The following is a 20,846-nucleotide window of genomic DNA, read 5'->3' on the forward strand; positions in this document are numbered from 1 at the left end:
AACATATGTCCATGTGTATTATAAGTAGGTAATGCTAGTGCGGTTACCTCCATTTTCTCCTGATCTTCTAGACAAATCAAAATTTCTAATGCACCTAATTTAGCAGTATCTTAATTTGTGCAAATGAAAAGGAAGTTATGCATTCATCTGGAAAATTCCTACTCATCCTTCAAGGACAAGTTTAAATGTCACTTCTATAATATTAGAGTATTGCCTTTCTCCCTGTTTCTCAGCCAGGATAATGGCTTTGTGTGCACATAATATTTATCCATTCATTCATTCAATCCATCATCTATGGTCCCATAACACTAATCTATTTATTTAAAAGACATAATCTCTAACCCCAAAGTCCTTATAGCAATCCACTGTAGCAGATGGAAAAGCAGACCAATAATTATGACACAGTGAGATAAGTGTTGTGGTATGTGGATGGACAGGATTCTGTGTATGGAGGTGGGAGATTTAACTCCAATTGTAGGGAATGGAGGTGGAGAGAAGAAATTTCATGGAAGAGAGAATACTTGCTCTTACAGGCTGAGTAGGATTAGGTTACAGTCCTACATTCCACACATAGAGACCTGCATTTATTAAGACAGAGGTATGAACCTGAAGGACAGATATAGGTTACCTGTAGTCATGTGCCTGTCTGGAGCAGAAGGTGCCTATGGGAGAGGCAGGAAGGGGGACTGCAGAGAAACTGGGCCCAGATCCCAAAATCCTCTTTCTGCTTAGTCACGGAGTTTGAATCTGGTCTGGAAAGTTGTGCATTTGAAGAAAGTAAAATTTTCATTTTAGAAAGAGACCTCTCTGGGAGAACTATGGAGGACAGATTGGAGAAAAGCCAAGTAGGTGATTTCTGCAGTAACCTAAGCAAAAAGTGAACCCTGTACTTTGTCAGTGGCAGAGAAAGAAGGAAGAAACGGTTTCAAGAATGGGGTAGGAAGTTAGGTGACACAACGTGGCAGCCAGTGGGCATAAAGAAGAGGAGTCTGATAGCAGTGAGATTTCTGGCTTTTGGAACTTATTATTTAGCATTATAACTTGTTGTATAAGTAAGGTCTGTTTCCCTCCTTAGAGGGTAAACTCAGATAAAATGTGGCCTCTGTATCTCTAAGCCCCACATTTAGCACACAGTAGGAGCTTAAGACAACTCATGGATGTGTGAACAAATGAAGGTGTTAAAAGAGAGCCCTGGTGATATAACTGCGTCACCTGGACAATTATTCATTGTAGTTCTCAAATTGTGAAGTCATCAGGCAGCGCAAAATATACACCAGTGAAATTGAAACAATACATTCTCAATCATTTACGCTCATGGAATGGGAAATAGATGTAAGAATAATTTAAAACAGCATCCACATTTTGACTATACTGCTCCACTTTGGGGTTACATTATGAAAAAAGTTCTAGAAGCCACAGAAGTGGAAATAAACTACAATCCTGTCCTTTGGGTAGAAAGTCTGTTGTCATTTACAACAAGCATGGTGGCTATCTGCAATTGACAGAACCCCTACATTCCAAGACTATAAGTTCCCTGAGGAACGTTCCTAAGTCTGTCCCTCTACTATTGTATTCTCAGCACCGGGCGTATGGACACATGGAAAATATTCAGTATGTATCACTGAAAGAATGAAGATAAATTCTTACAGTTTTATAGCAAGAGATGATTTAACTTCCTTGCTTTGCCTTCCCTGGTAATTAGTGTCTTAATTGTGACAGTCAGTTAGGGCCTACCCATTCTAAAACTTTACTCATGGCATTTCTAAGAAAGTTTAGACCCTCCAAAATGTCAAATGCTTGCCATTCAAAAGTGACTTCTCTCTAGTTCCAACATTGTACTCTTACTGAGCTTTTGTGTTTTCTCCTTCCTTCATTGTGAGAAGGATAGCTTCCTGATTGGGGAACTATACCTAAAGTGGATATTCCCCATATTGGGCAGAAATATGGGTAACACAATATTTTTATTATAACACCTTTAAATTTTTAAGTAGGTTCCTTTCCCCGGCATTTACTTGCCAAGAGCCCAGGAGCACTGCTGTTTTATCACTTTTATACCTATGATATTTTGAGGGTTTTGTTTGTTTGTTTGTTTGTTTTGAGGGGGCATGGGGGCAGAGGAAGAGGTAGAGAGAGAATCTTAAGTAGCCTCCATGCCCAGAGTGAGCCCAATCCAGGGCTTGATCTCACGACTCTGAGATCATGACCTGAGCCAAAATCAAGAGTTGGACACCCAACCAACTGAGCCACCCAGGTGCCCCGATATTTTGAGTTCTTATTTAAATGTAACTTCCATTTCTGATTCAGATGCATTCAGGGACCACACGCACTGGGGAATTCAGTCACAGCTGGACATGGAGTTAGTTATGGGTCATTATTCACATTTGACCTAAGACCTTCTTCACTATGTGGACCAGGGTCATGATAAAGGAGAAAGGACTGTACATGAGGTTCTGACAAACCTACAATCTGGATTTGACACACTTTGGGGGTTTTTTTTGTTTTTTTTTAAAGATTTTATTTATTTATTTGAGAGAGAGAGAATGAGAGCCAGAGAGCACGAGAGGGAAGACGGCCAGAGGGAGAAGCAGACTCCCTGCTGAGCAGGGAGCCCAATGTGGGACTGGATCCCGGGACTCCAGGATCATGACCTGAGCCGAAGGCAGTTGCTTAACCAACTGAGCCACCCAGGCACCCTTGACACACTTTGGAAGAGAGAATTTTAATTCTCTGGATTTAAGATTGACTATTAATGATCCATGAAGCTTCTAAAAATTTAATGCATGTATTGCTTTTAGAAGAAAGTAGTAAATAATGACAAATACTATATGACCTTCAGGTTGCTCCTTGATGGATGTGCTCCACAATGCATTCCACATTATTGACCCTGAATTAGACCCTTATTTCAGAGAACCAATTCTACTTCAGTAGCATGGCTAGATTTCTAATTTCCCCTTCAATAACTTTTATCAAGGGAAGATTATACTGTATAGACTTTTACTGGTTTCTCATACATGTATGCCAAACTTGCAATTAAAAAATGTATTTGGGGGGCGCCTGGGTGGCTCAGTCGTTAAGCATCTGCCTTTGGCTCAGGTCATGATCCCAGGGTCCTGGGATCCATCCCCGCATTGGGCTCCCTGCTCCGCAGGAAGCCTGCTTCTCCCTCTCCCACTCTCCCCACTTGTGTTCTCTCTCTTGCTGTGTCTCTCTCCCTGTCAAATAAATAAATAAAATCGTTAAAAAAATGTATTTGGGTCAAAATATATACATGTATATATTTATATATATATAAGTTGAATATATATATGAATATATATGAATATATATAAGTTGAATATATATATATATTTTTTACTCTACTGAGTAAAACTCACATTTACTATACCCTCAAAGCTTGATTAAAACAAATTCATTGGGCTACCAGTATTTATCCTTTTCTTTAAAAAATCATGAAAAGTCACTGAAGGATGTGACAAGAAGGCTTGACTCCATTTATTAGAAGTTTAATCATATCTATTATTTGGAAAATCAAAGGAAAGAATAGAGTGGCAAACACATAGTTACAGCTGGTAAAACAATTGGACCTGTAATGGAAATTTTCTCATAGCAGTAAGACTAGTGAGTAGAATTTTAATATGCATGAGGCTATTTTAGATGGTTCAAAGCCAGAAGTCAATTAGAATATTAAATACAGTAAAAAATAGACCAATGATATTTACTATCAAAGATGATCAGTGTTTAATTGCTAGTGCCTACATGTAGTTACTATAAATCTTTCATCTAAGACACATAATCGTACCTTTCCCATTTGATATATGGAAAGAAACATCCCTAAACATTTGCCTGTATCATAAAATACTTCATTTCTATTGAAATGCAACTTCTGATTGAAATTGAGTTGCAATGAATGACATATATATTTGCTTCCTTTGGTGTTGCTCCAAATTATTTGACTTCTATTTCTCTCTCTGTCTTTTTTTTTTTAAGACAGAGGAGGGGGAGGCGCAGGGGGAGAGGGAAAGAGGGAATCTTCAGCAGACTCCACACTCAGCATGGAGCCCAATGTGGGGCTCAATCTCATGACCCTGAGATCATGACCTGAGCTGAAATCAAGAGTGAGAGGCTTAACTGACTGAGCCACCCAGATATCCCAAATTAATTGACTTCTTAAAAAGAATAGCTCCAGGGTGGCTTCCAAGCACTACAGAACTTTTAAGCACTTCCAAGGAACAAAGGCACCCAGTTTCCCTCAATAGGTAAGAGAGTAGAAGATAATGTCCAAAACAGTGCAGACACTTCTGAAAATCCAAGTGTATTCCCATTCATATTTTAAATGCAGTCTTATTAAAATGCATGTGATTCACATGCTGCATTTTAAAAAAGCTTTTTTCTTGTCAATGATTTTTTTTAATTGTGGTAAAATACATGCAATATAAAATTTACCACCTGAAGCATTTTTAATTGTACAGTTCAGTCTTGTTAAATGCATCCACATTGTTGTGCAACCAATCTCCAGAACTCTCTTAATAATTCAAAACTGAATCCCTGTACCTATTAAAATAACACGTCTTCCTCTCTCCCCCTAGCCCCTGGCAACCACAATTCTACTTTCTGTCACTATGAATTTGACTACTCTACATTCCTTATTTAAATGAAATCATCCAGTATTTGTCTTTTTGTGACTGGCTTATTTCACACATCACAAGGTCCTCAAGGTTCATCCGCATTGTGGCATGTGTCAGAATTTCTCTCCTTTTTAAGACTGAATAATATTCCATGTGTATCTATATACTACATTGTGTTTATCCATTCATCTGTCAGTGGACACTTGGATTGTGTCTGCCTCTTGGTTATTGTGAATAATGTTGCTATGGACCTGGGTGCACAAATATTTGTTTGAAACCCAACTTTCAATACTTTTGGGTATATACACAGAAGTGTATATCCACAGAAGTGGGATTGCTGAATCATACCAGTAATTCTGTTTTTATTTCTGAGGAAACTCCATACTGTTTTCCACAGTGGTTGCATCATTTTCCATCCCCACCAGCAATGCACAAGGGTTCCAGTTTCTCCACATCCTTCCCAACACTAACAAGTTTTCTTTCCCTCTTCCTTTTTTACTTACAGTAGCCTTCCTAATGCGTACGAGGAAGAAAGACTTTTTTTTTTTTTTTTGCCAAAACTGCTTTGCTCTCTGCCTTTCCACATGACTTAAAACATATACTAAAATATAAATTAGTTGAAGTATTTGTGATTTAAATGAGATAAAACTAAACCACATTTTTTTAAACCTTTGAATCTACAAGATCTGAGTCCAGTGGGGAAATGCAGGTCTAATAGTTCCAAAAGTTTTATAAAATTCTTAAGCAATAAACTCAAGTCACAGAAAATAATGCTTCGTGGTAAAACTTGCCAAATGCCAACTAAAAAAAACATATGCACAGTGTTTTTTTGAAGTAAATCAATTTTGGTTACTTATTATCAACTACCAAATATTTATAATAATATAACTAATCTATTTCCCACTCCTTCCCCTTTCTGGAAAGCTCTCTCAACTTCGAAACTTGACCGAACTTCTTTGTGAATCTGAAACTTTCAGTTCAATAGAGAGAATGTGCCAGCTCTCTGATGTGAACTTTGGGGACCTATGTGAAGAAAGTGCATTTCATGTGCAGCTCCTTGAAGCAGCAGAGTTTGGCACCGAAATAGCAACCAACTTACTGTACCATGACAATATTATATCTCAAAAACTGAGGGATTTGCTTACTGGGGATCCAAGCAAAATGAATTTAAATATGGATTGGTAAGTATCTTCATTGCCTGTTTCCTTGGGGAAACCCCTTCTCAAATAATTATGGATATGCTTAGCTCAGCTTCTTCTTCTCTTCTGTTTTGTTCCAGGTTGCTAGAACAGGTACTGCAAATGAATTACTTGGAAAATATCACACGGTTAATGCCAATCATAGAAGCCATGCTGCATGTCAATAACAGCGCAGACCCTTCTGAAAAACCAGGTGCTTCCCCTCCCCCATTTATTTTAAGTGTTGTCTTACAAGAATGCGTGTGATTCTCATGCTGCAGTTTAAGAAAGACTTTTTTGAAGTTCCCAACCAAACCTGCTTTGTATCTGCCCTTATACATGAGAAATCTGAAGCTTTCAAATATGGTTACTTGTCTAAAATAAACACACAGAAAGCCAGCAGAGGATGAAATAGGGAAATTTGATTTCACAGCAAAAAGATCTTCAAAAATTTAACTAGTTAGACCATTCACCTTTTATTTCTCTGATATATTAAAGTGCATTAGCTAGGATGGAATTTATTTACTTCCATGAAAATAATCTGATTTAAAAAATAAAAAGATGTACTGCTGTCTATAGAAATCTCAATTCAGAACCTCCTATTAGTATTCTGAGTTTGATGCCCCATGCAATACTTTTCTTCTTTGCATAATACCTCAGTACTGAAAAGAAAGGCATTCAGAATTTTGGACAACAGACAGCCACAAAATTCAAAGGGCACTAAGTCCAAAAATAAAGAGGGTGTATTTGCATAAGGGATACTTCATGAAGAAATCGAGAGATATTTGCAGAATGGAGATTATAATCTGCTAAAATAAAGTCAAAATATCATTTGTTATGCATTAAATGACCCAAATATGAAAAAATTATAATCACTGTCCTAAAAAAGTTTGAAGTTAAACACATTCTATTTAAAAGTGAGGTAATGACTATTAAAAATTCTTGATAAACTGTAACATGCTGGGCAAAGTTAAGCAAATGTGCTCTACAGCATTATGTTGTAGATTTAGCCAACCTTGTCCTAAGTTGACAATATTATATGATCCGAGGTTGAAAAGCATTTTGAATTTGTGTGATGTTTTAAATCAAATGGAAGGATATATATTTACTGCATGTGATCAAAGTCTGTGAGGAAATCATATTTTTTTTAATCAACCTTGTGTTGTAGACATCTAAGGAAAAGTTATAACCCAACAATCTGTTGCCTTGGGTCAATGATACCATAATTGAAACAAGTCTAAATCAGATAGAAATAGATCCTAAAGATGCAGGGTTCGCCAAAACTGAGAGATCTCTGCTCCTGACACAAGGCATGTATGTTGAGTGTATGTTTTAGTCTAGAAGACTTCTCTTATGTTAGTACAACAACTTAAAAAGAATCACATTGCAACCAACACGCGTATTGTTTTCTTTTTTTTTTTTTCTTTTAGGTCAGTTAATAGAAATGTTTAAAAATGTTGAAGAGCTGAAGGAAGAACTGAGGAGAACGACAGGCATGTCCAATAGGAGTATTGACAGTCTGCTGGCCATTCCTATCCCTGAAAACAGAGCTGAGGTGGGGCTTAATATAGTTGTACTTATAGCCAGATCTTAAAAAGTTTAAATCATGTGTAGTATTTGTTGAGCACTTATCAGTAAAACACTGAGAAGTTGCTTGTAGATCTGGTGAATTTTCCATGCAAATGATAAAATTAGAGGCTGAATTCCTTGTGGGGTTAGAAGAAAAATCCTAAAGCAAGACGATTATTACTATCTTTTCCTTTCCTTCTAGTTTTCCTTCTCCTTCATCTTCCCTCCTTTGTGCTCTCCTTTTCCTTACCCCTAGATAGTTTTCTTAAATAAGTGGTGCCTCCAATAATTCTGTATATGCACAATCACAATCACATTTCCTGAGATAAATTTACACTTTGATGTTATAATGACATCAAAGTCAGATTTCAGTAATCTAATTGGGAAAAAAAAAACAGACCATTTACAATTTGTTGAAATGAATACTCAGTTTGGCTTTTTAAAAGTCCCAAGACAAAACATAGTATATAAAATAGATAGGATCCAGGGAACTCTGGGCAAGTTTGTGGGTATAGTGAACATGTTTGGGTATGACAATGAATAATGTCATTTCCTCATAGGCTGATAATAGGGCTTTCCACTTGAAATGTCTCTTCTTTTATCCCTTTTCCAAGTCCATTGTCTGGAAATGTCATAGAAATTTTCCAAAAGAACTGCAGATCTTAAGGCCTCATCTGTTCAAAACTTACGCGTGACAGAGTGTGTCATTTCTAAGCACAGCCCAGCTATTCTTCAATATCGGACAAAGTTTTTGAAAGCCTTGAAGACTGCCTTAGGGAAATATTTAGGTTTACTTGTGTCCTGTTCACTGGTTCCCTCATACAAAAATTAAAACTGCTTTGCCTTCCCTCTTGTTCTAGCGAATAGTCATTGACCTTTTCCCTTTGATCTCACCTTTGATCTAATTTCAGTAATCAAGTGTTTGGCTTCTGAAGAGCAGGTTGATTTTAGTAAATAAAAACACAAATGAGGAGTGTACATTCTTAACTACTTTCAAAAGGAAAGAGAGAAGAGTTTCAACAATCTTGAATTTCCTAAACTTTTCTCTTGATTTCAACTCAACAGCAATAGAGTCTTCTTACTTCTCATATACACACCTCACTTTTCACACAGCATCACTGTCCAGGATGGTTGATTCACATTATTATGTAATTCTGGGCTTTTTGTTCTTTGCCCTTTATCTCTTGATAGACATACCCAGAGGTTCTTATGTAAGATTATAACTTCAAATTATTTTAAAAACAAAATGCAATTTAAATACACTAAATAAAATTTTAAAGGAAAAATGAGTCTTAAACGAATATTTTTCCCAAACTTAACTCCTGATCAATTCTTTCCTGGTGGATCACTCACTCAGTTGTTCAAACAGGAAACCTCAGAACCATCACACTTCTTTGTGTCTTTTTCTCCATCTTGTTTTTTAAGCTTTCCAGTAAACTCTGGCTCTCTGTAGTTTTATTGCGATTATTTATTTATTGTGATTAGTGCTTTAAATGAAAAATATATATATATATATTTGACTTGGAGTATAATTTATCATATTTTTAAATGAAGTCTAAGAATAAAGAAAAACCTTTCTTTTGAGAGATAGTTCTCAGAGGATTCACAACTGAATAGTTTTCTTCCTCCAACTTGCAGATTATTTCTCGTGTGTTCTGGTTGCATTCTTGTGATGCTAATATGACCTATTCCAAAATGGAGGATGTGATGAAGGAATTCTGCAGCCTGCCTCTTCCAGAAAGATCCCGGCAGTCTTACCTCATTGGACTCACCCTTCTGCACTACTTGGACATTTACAACTTCACATACAAGGCAAGTTGCTATTGCTGAAATATTTTATATTCACAGTTTAGTACAAATACATTTGATTACATGAGTATGCTCCCTGATACTGTAATGAATGAGATCCATTTATCTAGCTTTTGGAATTATAGCTTTATTTTAGAGCTAAATAGGACCTTAGTGATCATATACTGCAAATTTGCACATTTTATAGATGAGGAAATTAATATTATTGCCTTATTAACTCTCAGTTTGTGTATCCAAGGCCATGTATTAAATTTAATATATATTATACTAAAGTATGAAATACAGATGTTGTGTGTGTGTGTATATACATATATATTTTTACAGTGAACAAGCATTAATTTGGTAGGATAATAAAGATTAGAGCAAAGTTTGTTGTTTTTTGTTTTTTTTAGTAGGTGCTTTTTTGGTCTTAAAAATTTGTGTGTGTATTTTTCCCATCAATTTAGAAAGAGGCTACTATTATTTATGCAGTACAACAAAACAAATGGGTCACTATCAGAGTTTAGAAAAGTCAGCAATGACTTCATCTTACAATAAGTACATGCTTCATAAGTACTTGTGTAATACAAAACTGAAAGAAAAATATAAACATAGAAGAATTAAACATCTATTTCACCTATATCTATACTAGATCAAAAATATTTACATGTTACTGCAAACACTGAAAAAATGTTTTTCCCTTTAAAGTAAGAAAAACCAGAAGCAACATGGCTGACTTTTGTTGTTATAGCAAAGGGAGTGAAAATGTTTCAAGACTAGTTATCAATAATCCTATTCTGGGTCATCATTTTCTCACACCTATATTTCTGCAATGGCCTCTTAATTGACCTCCCTGCCTCCATACATGCAACCTCCCCACCACCACCCTGCCCCACCATCCCTAAGCAGCCAGAGTGATCCTTTTAAAATTTTAAGTCACATTATGCCAACCCTGTGCTCAATACCTTCCGGTGGCTCCCCAGTCCCTACAGGGACCCCATGATCTGTAAAGCCACTCCCATCTCTAAAATTCTCTTTCCTACTTGGTGACTCCTTGGGCCCATGACTGCTACATGGAACCACTCAATATTTCAAATGCCAAGAACAGTGCCAGGCCCAAAGAGGCACTCAGCAAATATCCATTAACTAGACAAATGGTTATTTTACATAAACTATAAACTAAAATGCATATGAAATGAAATTATTAATTTTATTCATCTAAAATGTTAATCCTTATTTTATATTGCCTCTGCAGAGCAGATATCAAACCAAATATTTTTTGTTAAGTCTAGTAATTAATTATGTGCATTTGACAAGCAGAAGACCATTCCTACTTCTTTTAAGTATTGCAAAGAAAAATAATGAAAAATTTCTCATCACTAGTCAATTTATTTCACATCAGTGTAGGAATGCCCAGAATGTAGGAATGCCCAGAATTTTGGCAGAATTGGAAGAAAAATTGTAATGTTGATTATAATTTAGAAAAAATATAACTGAAATTAGTAGCTGTGTTAGTGAGTTGGCTGTGTCTTCACAGTGTCTCTCCAACTGCATCTTGTGCTCATAATGGTGGTCTTTGACTTTACTGGACATGTAAAGAACTTTCCCTCCTCATGGACCTCACACATCTTTCCCGCCCTGCCTATAACCTTCCTCTGCTTATTCTTCCTCTGTTTTGCTCTCCATTGGGGTGCAATGTGGGAAAAATCTTTCTTGAATCTTAGCGAAACTCTCTAACCTCCTCATATTCCCCAGTCTTTTTTTATTGATTTGTTTGAAATCTGTTCCTTCTATTAGACCAAGGCTCCTTGAGTGGAGGGATGGTATCACTTGGTATGCCACCATATACCCATCTCCTCACCATGCTGGGGACATAGCAGGCACTCAATTAACGTTTGGTGATTAAATGAATGAGAGGATGAAATTACTTTAAAATTTTAAAATATTTCCAGTGTATCTTCATGCTGCAGAAAAGCATTGTGGGATTATGATTAAACTAGAATTACATGAGCTTTTTGACAGAGCTTTTCTGATTTTAAGGATCATATTATATGATTTTTGAGCAATAGTATATCCACGAAGAGTTATGTAATTGACATTTGCCCTTCTGACTTTTAAAATCATTTATTTTTGGCAACTTTATTGGAGTATAATTTATGTACCATAAAATCCACTTATTCGAAGTATCCAATTCAATGATTCTTTTAGTAAATGTATGGAATTGTGCAACTATTACCACAATCTAATTTTTGAACATTTCCATCAATCCAGAAAAAAAACCTCATGTCTATATGCAGCTACTTCTGATTCTGACCTCTAGCCCATGCGGCCCTTGATCTATTTTCTGTCTCTAGAGAATTTCCTTTTTTAGACATTTTATATACACTCAATCATACAATACGTGGTCTTTGTGTTTGGCTTTTTTTTACTCAGTATAATGTTTTTGAATTTCATGCATATTGCAAGATGTGTCAGTATTTCATATCTTTTTATTGCCAAACAGTATTCTAGTTAAAGGATGTACATTTCCTTTGTCCATTCATTTGGATCATTTCTACTTTTTTGGCTATTGTGAATGATGCCACTATGGACCTTCTCATACAAATCTTGGTGTAGACATGTTTTCATTTCGCTCGGATAAATACTTAGGAATATAATTGCTAGGTTGCATGGTAAACTTATGTTTGAGTATTTAATTAACTTCCACATTTTTTTCCAAAGTGACTATACCTTTTAAGATTCTTACCAACAGTGTGTGTGGGTTCCAATGTCTCCACATACATCATTTATTTTTATTCTGTTCCCGATAGGTGTTTTTCCCTAGAGAAGATCAAAAGCCAGTAGAAAAGATGATAGAACTCTTCATGAGGCTAAAAGAGATTCTCAATCAGATGGCTTCTGGCACACATCCGCTGCTAGATAAAATGACATCCCTGAGACAAATGCATCTGCCCAGAAGTGTTCCATTAACACAGGTAGGAAAGTCACCCAGTAATGTGCTTATTGGGAAATTCCTCTTGTCACAATAACTTTTATTTGATATTAGTTCTAATACATTCAGCTACAAAGATAGTACATTGAGAAAAAGCACCTGCAGGAAAACTCTTCTACTCCGGCAAAAGTTTTTGCCACTTAAGTCAGTGAAGTTCAGCATTCTGCATTTACATTTGGGAAACATGTTTTAAAGGAATTATGGAAGCTATAAGGATACTTTAAGCATTACCAGGTTTTCTTCTGTATTGTTCTCAGCAGCGTTTATAGCTTTCTAGTGTTAATAAATGGTGGATTTTTATTTCATAGGCAATGTACAGAAGCAACCGGATGAACACACCCCAAGGATCATTTAGCACCATCTCCCAAGCATTGTGTTCCCAAGGAATCACCACTGAATATTTAACTGCCTTGCTGCCCTCTTCTCAAAGGCAAAAAGGCAACCACACCAAGGATTTTTTGACTTATAAATTAAGCAAAGAACAGATTGCTTCCAAATATGGAATTCCCACACATACCAGTGAGTATACTTCAAAATCGGCATAGTAACATCATCTGACAACATTGTCTACTGTAGCTTAGCCTTTTATAATCAATAAAGTATTAGTTTTCCCCAACACTACTGCAGCACTTACCACACATCAAACATGTTTGCGTATTAACTGATTCACGCTTTACAACAAGCCTAGAAGGTGTGCATCTCCATCTTACTAAGAGGAAATGCACAAACAGACTAACTGGCCACAGTCACCCAACCTTAAAGTATCATAGCTGCAATCTGAACTCAGCGGTCTGCTGCAAAGACTAGCCTCTTAACCACAACATTGAGAATTTGTCAGTCACAACATCACCGTCCTTGCTAGTAAATAATACAAAAACGTGCTTTAAATCTACTTAGTTCAATGTTTTTCTTAACTTTTTTGAGAATTAGAAAGTTGTATCACACATAGAAAAGTTCTGAATGCAGCAGAAATATAAATGTGTAGTGGCACATCAACCCCACGATGCTTGAGATGCAAAATTCCATCAGCTGGGCTCTTCCACATAATATACGGATGTTTAGTATAGCAATTGGATTGACTCATTTATTCATCTTTTTACTCATTCAACATTCATGGGCCAACTCTTATGTATCTGGTACTCATATCCTAGTAGCAGATTTTTGTATATGTTTTTAAATTAAGCACTGGTGAGGTGGATCTGTTGGAAGATATTCTGAAATGTGATTTTCAACCTTTCTAACTCCTCTTGGCAAAATGCCATCCCTTATCATAGGCTTATTTATTGAGTTAAACTTTCACACCTCAAAAAAAGAGATTTGTTACTATACTTTCTTACTTTTTTCCTTTTTTAAAAATTTTGTTATGTTAATCACCATACATTACATCATTAGTTTTTGATGTAGTGTTCCATGATTCATTGTTTGCATGTAACACCCAGTGCTCCATTCAATATGTACCCTCTTTGATACCCATCACCAAGCTAACCCATCCCCCCACCTCCCTCCCCTCTAGAACCCTCAGTTTGTTTCTCAGAGTCCATCGTCTCTCATGGTTTGTCTCCCCCTCCAATTCCCCTCTTCATTTTTCCCTTCCTGCTATCTTCTTCTTTTTTTTTAACATATAATGTATTATTTGTTTCAGAGGTACAGGTCTGTGATTCAACAGTCTTACACAATCCACAGCGCTCACCATAGCACATACCCTCCCCAATGTCTATCCCCCAGCCACCCCATCCCTCCCACCCCCCACCACTCCAGCAACCCTCATTTTTGTTTCCTGAGATTAAGAATTCCTCATATCAGTGAGGTCATATGATACATGTCTTTCTCTGATTGACTTATTTTGCTCAGCATAATACCCTCTAGTTCCATCCACATCGTTGCAAATGGCAAGATTTCTTTTTTTTTTCTTACTTTGATAGTAGAGGCCTCACAACTGTTAATAATAAGGGAAGCAGAAGGCATGTATCTTTGGGTGTGATAACAATAATCTGTGTCAATTTACCATAAGGAAATAAATTTTAGATATACATACTAAATGGTTTTATTCACTTTTTCCTTCCAGCACCATTTTGCTTCTCCCTTTATAAAGACATCATTAATATGCCTGCTGGACCTGTGATTTGGGCTTTCTTGAAACCTATGTTATTGGGAAAAATTTTGTATGCACCATATACCCCTGTCACAAAGGCAATAATGGAAAAGGTTTGACCATTATAACTCAAAGTTTCTGTCTAGAGTACTAAGATGATTTTTAAAGTAATCAACTTCCAAATTTACTATAGCTGACTCAGCTTTCTTTATATCTTACCTACTATTACCCTTGGCTTTCTGAAACTCTTAATTCTCAAACTGCCCTGTAAATGTGTAAACAATGTAGATTGGTTGGTAGCCCTTTGAGGAGACATGAGCCATGTTGACACTTGAGAATGAGGTTAGTTGAAACAAGACCTCAGATTTTTCAGCTTATTTCCAAAAGCAAATTTTTCTATAACTGGTGTCTAATTTTCAAAGTGTGTAAAAATAATGGCACTAGAAAAAATAATATTGGGGCATTATATAACTAGTTTGAACAAAAACAATCCTGGGGCACCTGGGTGACTCAGTTGTTAAGCGTCTGCCTTTGGCTCAGGTAGTGATCCCAGGGTCCTGGGATTGAGCCCTGCTTCAGGCTCCCTACTCCGCGAGAAGCCCGCTTCTCCCTCTCCCACTCCTGCTTGTGTTCCCTCTCTCGCTGTCTCTCTCTCTCTCTGTCAAATAAATAAATAAAATCTTTAAAAAAAATCTCTAAATTATAAATTATTGGCTTCATATTAGATTGTACAATTCAACATGTTATGTTTATGTAAGAGATAGAGGTTGAGAAAGACAACATTATTCATAGTAACTATACTTAACATCTACCTAATTTAATCATAATTACATTTCTCTCCAACTTTTAAAGTTAGCTTTAATGATTTGAATTATTAACTTGCTACTTTTAAAATGACAGTGTGAAGTAAAAAAAAAAAATCAGTTTTACCATTAATTGGTCATTACACCACAGTTTTGGTGAATATAACATTATTTTAGGTCTATATAAAAATAGATATGAGTTCATCACTGGTTTCTAGAATGTTCTTTGTTTCTATTGTTTGCATTTTAATATCTTATTTGCTTTATTGGCTACACTTCTATATAATTTTTGCATAAATGAAGTCATTACCTGCTTATTTCCTAAGAGCAGTCATTTTTTGTCTTTCCTTTTTTTTGGTTCCCTTTTTCTCTCCCCTTGATCTTACTTTTTCATTTATGTAACTAATGATTTTTAGCATTCAAGGATGTGTTTTTTCTGTAATTTATACACATTTCTCTAATTCTTTATAGGTTATTATGCTATACATACATTCATATATTTTTGTCATTGTTTGCATTATTAAAATGAGGTTACATTATATTATAATGCTTTTCTTTTTTGTTTTTTTGGGTTTTTTTTAAGATTTTATTTATTTATTTGAGAGAGAGAGAATGAGATAGAGAGAGCATGAGAGGGGCGAGGGTCAGAGGGAGAAGCAGACTCCCTGCCGAGCAGGGAGCCCGATGCGGGACTCGACTCCGGGACTCCAAGATCATGACCTGAGCCGAAGGCAGTCGCTTAACCAACTGAGCCACCCAGGCGCGCATTATAATGCTTTTCTACATATTGTTTTACTCACACAACAATACCTTGTGGAAATTCTTCCAACTCAATTGGTATAGTTTAACTCATTCTTTTTGAAAATTGCAAACTTTTTCATACCATAGAATTTACTCAGCCAATCCTCAACTGTTGGGCTTTCATTTTGTTTCCAGTGTTTCCTTTTTATTTTTTTGTTAAAGTAAATAATGTGACAACAAATACTCTCATGCATACTATTTATACAGTGGTATTTTTTATTTCAATGAGATGATTGTTCATGATTGAGGAATCGAGGAATAATGTATTTTATTTAAGGCTGTAACACATCCATTTCCACCAGCAGTATATGAAAGCATGCTTCCCATATCCTTGAACTACAGTGTTTCTGTAGTAGTAAAGTTAAATGTATCATTGGGAAAAGTGAATAACTTCTGGGAACTCCAGAAGGTGTGTCTTGATTTTGACTATAAATTCACTGTGGACAGCAAAGCAAACCCTACCCTTTCCAGAATTTTTAAAAGTGATCTTGACCCTATTAAAAGATGCCATTTAAAAACTTCTATGTGGGAAATTTCTGACATTATTTTTTAACTCCACTTTTAGAACTGTTTCTTAAAGCTATGTAACAAAACAACCTTAAGATCCCCTTTTTGAAATATAGGGAAAATAATAATGGCCCAGATCTATCTTTGTTTCTTTGTCTTTTAGTCTAATGTAACTCTGAGGCAGCTGGCAGAACTAAGGGAGAAATCTCAAGAGTGGATGGATAACTCGCCACTTTTCATGAATTCTTTCCACCTGTTAAACCAGACGATTCCCATGCTCCAGGTAGGAGACGGCTCTTTCTCTTTCACAGGCACTATAATTCTTTGAGATTTTAATCACTTCACTGTGGAAATGGGCAGATAGTAACTCAGAATCCATATTCAACATTTTAAATTGCCTGTCCTCCACAGAGAAAGTCTGAGATAGGGTAACAGATCTGTCACTCACATTCAGAATCATCCTCATCTCCCGTGGTGCATCCTCTCTCTGTAATTCGGAGATAAGCTATCTTACAGGTTGAACTTGAGGCATAAATAGTGATGGCAATCTTGTTTTCCAAAAATAAAATGCGGTAAAAATAACTTAAAATATGCGTATTTTGTTTGTTCCTTCACTTTAAATTATTTTTTGCTATTTTAACAGAACCAGAGTTCCTGTAATAGTAAAATTCTGGAAAAGAACATTAAATCTGGGGAGTTCTTTGGTTGAAACATATGACACTCTAGTTGACAATGCAACTCAAATCCAGTGCACGCTGGTTAAAAGGTGTAATTGGCAATTCTTGCAAAAGATGCGGGGTTTTCTGAAGATGATGAAAATAATGTGGGGAAATGGTCCAGTGACAAACAGAGCTGTTGATGAGTAAGGATGGAACAGCAGAGTCAGACCAGTTACCAGCTAGAGAAGAGAAAACTGGCAGGAAGGAAGGCGACACAGGAACTTCAAGAGAGAATGGCTTGCATATCAAAGTATTGAGAGAGGACCAAGGAAGATTGATGGAGAGCTAAAATATATTTGCCCCCCTCCCCAAAAAGGCCTTCTTATAATCATGCTCAAGAAGCTGGACATAGAATAAAGGATTTGTACCACACAACTTTGTCAGAAAAATTACACCCAAAAGATGCTTTGCTCAGTCTTTGTTTTGACTAACAATTAGCACATAGTTACAATTACAGTCTGGCTTTTATTGTAAATAATTTATAAAGTTTATATTACAATATTATAAATAATAAAATACATATCTGAAACAGATATTTAATAATTTAATTAATATAAAAAAGTAAACTTTCATCAAACATCTTCCCCACAATTTACTGTTAAATTTGGTTCTAATTTTAAGTATGTTCATTTTAAGTGGCCTCTTTTTTTTTTTTTGATGAATCTTATGTAACAAAGACCATTTGAGTACTACTTTGTTGACATATATATTTCCCTAAATGGAAGATTGCTTCTTTTTTCCTAAAACTTTTTTTCTGTGGAACAGAAAAAAAAAAAAAAAACCTACACATATGATTTCATTAAGGAAAGTTTTGTTGGCTAAAGCAATGAATGAACAAAGGACATGACCTATGCCTAATAGTTCCAAAGTGCAGTAATTTGCTATGGAAAAACTCTGGGACCATGTCCATAAAGGGGCCATCATCTAATGGAACCAACTTTATTCTGTTCTAGACCAAAATAAATCCTTATTCTCAGTTATTGAGGACAAACTTATTTCAACAAATGTACACAGAATTTGAAATTTAAAGCTTTTAGCATCACACCTGGCTTTGCCAAAGTGAACCCCTAGGAAAAGGTGTAAGACACTCGATCTACAGTTTATGAATCTCTAAAATGAGTATCTTGATAGCCACTGCACAGATTTGTGAGGATCATATGTGTGGAAGCATGTAAAAATAGTATTACCCATCCTAGGACTGATCGCAAAAGTAGTGGTGGGAGAATGGCCATACTGCTCGGTGGATCATCTCTGAATTGCCCCTGACACAGTGCTTTGTTTATTACTAATGCTCTGATTCAGTTTTTCCCTGACACACAAATTACTTCCTGGTAAATAGTGAGACTTTAAAGGACTTGGGTAGCGTGGTATGAGCTGTGTCATAGCCATTGGTCTACATGCTGCCAACTACTCTTAGACCCCTCAGCACCTATGGACTTAGCGAATTAATTCTACTGTATTTTGCTCTGTTAATACATATTCTTAATCGTGTATCTCCATGATAACAAAACTGAAGATCTTGGTAGGAAGGACAGAATAATAAGAGGTACTGACTTGTCCTCTAAAGGGAAAACCAACTTAAGCCTGGCTCACATAAAAACTAGCCCATGAATTAACACATTAGATAAACATTTTTTTAATCAAGTTGAATTCTCTGCCTTCAACTTTCTCCTTGGCCCTTACTAATTTTGTGTCCTTAGGGGACCTCAGGGTGTTATGGAAAACTGTGCGAGAAAATTAAGGTAAAGTGTCTTAGTGCCCAGCACACAGTAACATCTCAGTGTTACCTAGTTGTACTTCTACAGTGGTAGAAGCTATGTCTCCCAATTTGGAAGATAGCTGTAACAGTCTTTATATGTCAAAGCATTTATGCTTTTTAAAAATTTTTCAGTCTTTCCATGGATATAGAGTAATTTAAAGTTTTATCATCAGTTCATTTTTCTATGTTCACATAATTGTGCTTTTTACAATATAAAATGATATTATAGCAATTTACATTTGACTGTTCAGATAAGATGAGTCATTCATCCCTGCTTTACAGAAAAGTAACATGAAGCTGGAAAAAACCGAGTGCTTGCTGAGAGCCCATAGCTAGCTAGGAAGTAGTAGAAGTAGGGTACCAAACAACTGTGATATGAAATTCCATGTAGACATCACAATTTTTTTTAAAGATTTTATTTATTCATTTGACAGAGAGAGAGGGAATACAAGCAGGGGGGGAGTGGGAGAGGGAGAGCAGGCTTCCCCCCAAGCAGGGAGCCTGATGCGGGGCTCAAATCCCAGGAACCTGGGATCATGACCTGAGCCGAAGGCAGACGCTTAACGACTGAGCCACCCAGGCACCCTTAGACATCACAATTTTTTAGAAGTTGTTTTAGTTTGTTTCAGTTGAACAAAATTCAACTATGAAATTCAACCACTATAATTGTGCACAGCATATATCAAAAAACAAATGATGTGATAGCCATGGGTAAACGGACTGTTATGTTGAATATAATTTCTTACTGTTGATAATTAGAGTCAGATCTGGTTACTTTAGCATGCTTACCAATTTGTGTCTATAGATAAGAAAAACCCAGCCTTTCTAGTGATTAGCAGGCATATACCTCCTCTTTCTTTCTCAAGGATCTGTATGTGAGCACTACTAGGTGATGCATTGATAATGCAGAGTGGTGGTTACTTCATTTCACTGCAGGTATTATTAGAGAGACAATGATTAGACGTGTTTTCTTCTTGTATTGAAACTGATTCCCTATTATTATTTGTTAGAATACTCTAAGGAACCCTTTTGTGCAAGTTTTTGTGAAATTCTCTGTGGGACTCGATGCTGTTGAACTATTGAAACAGATAGATGAACTTGGTAAGTCCAGATCACAAAACTTTTGTTCACTAATCATGTCAAAAATGGGAAAAGCATGGTTGCATTTGAAAACTTTTTGTTTTCTTCTGTATTTGATTTTTAGCTAGTTTTTCTAAGTAGAATCCTGGATATATTGATCCATCTTTTCCCCAGATAGTTGTATAATTATAAGTAGTAACAGCTATTTGGATACCCAGTATCTGCAGTTAGTTTCCACAATTACATACTTCATGTAAATGCAGCTTTTCCTACAATCATTGGTAGGTTGCTAGAAATAAGAGGACACTTTTTTTTTTTTTTGATAACTTGAAGAAAAGCAGGTCCTTAAGGACAAAGGAAGATGAAATGGTTTATGTCTGGCCATATTTAACATTTTATCTCCGGGGGCCTCAGTTATCACTTTGACTAACCCAGAATATACCTGGAAGAAGTTATTGAGTTAGCAAAAGCAAAACAAAGCAATGAAGATACTCAAAATCAACTTAGATCAGTATTCAAGGTTGGATCCTCCTCTCACGGTCATTTAAAAGGAACAGGCAAAGAGAATCAAAGGAAGCTATCTGAACTTAGGCATTCCCTCTGCCACATCCCCACCTTCAACCTAAGGAGTGCAAGACATCTAATTCAGTCTGTGTCTGATTCACCGTTGCTATGCAACCACAGGGATGAGGAAGGGATAGAGAGCATCTGAATTTGGCTGCAGTAGAGCAAGTGCCCCTCCTCCTCCCTGGTGCTACTGGGACATAAGTGACATAGGTTGTAAACCAGTAGGGAAGAATTATATTTACATTTGTCTTGTATATAGTTGTGTGCACTTTATGATAGTTGACTGAATTTGATTAAAGAAAGATGTTGGTGGATTTATTCTCTATGAGTATCATTTGGTTAAGAAACCATTTGATCAAAATATCA

The 20,846-nt window shown here is 36.2% G+C and overlaps 1 protein-coding gene across 1 annotated transcript in view; it reads left to right on the top strand.

The window, feature by feature from the left end:
- Nucleotides 1-20,846, top strand: part of ABCA12 (ATP binding cassette subfamily A member 12) — a 177,196-nt gene that overhangs the window by 97,230 nt on the left and 59,120 nt on the right. Inside the window, exons 12-20 of the mRNA XM_025892081.2 lie at nucleotides 5,550-5,806; nucleotides 5,905-6,017; nucleotides 7,234-7,358; nucleotides 9,011-9,184; nucleotides 11,971-12,135; nucleotides 12,461-12,671; nucleotides 14,218-14,357; nucleotides 16,519-16,638; nucleotides 19,844-19,934. Of these exons, the coding sequence (XP_025747866.1) occupies nucleotides 5,550-5,806; nucleotides 5,905-6,017; nucleotides 7,234-7,358; nucleotides 9,011-9,184; nucleotides 11,971-12,135; nucleotides 12,461-12,671; nucleotides 14,218-14,357; nucleotides 16,519-16,638; nucleotides 19,844-19,934 (1,396 nt within the window). The remainder of the gene's footprint in view (nucleotides 1-5,549; nucleotides 5,807-5,904; nucleotides 6,018-7,233; nucleotides 7,359-9,010; nucleotides 9,185-11,970; nucleotides 12,136-12,460; nucleotides 12,672-14,217; nucleotides 14,358-16,518; nucleotides 16,639-19,843; nucleotides 19,935-20,846) is intronic.

The sequence above is a fragment of the Callorhinus ursinus genome, unplaced genomic scaffold (assembly GCF_003265705.2).
Source record: "Callorhinus ursinus isolate GAN/ISIS: 27379988/994484 unplaced genomic scaffold, GSC_fseal_2.0 scaffold2, whole genome shotgun sequence".
In the NCBI taxonomy this organism is placed as follows: Eukaryota; Metazoa; Chordata; class Mammalia; order Carnivora; family Otariidae; genus Callorhinus; species Callorhinus ursinus.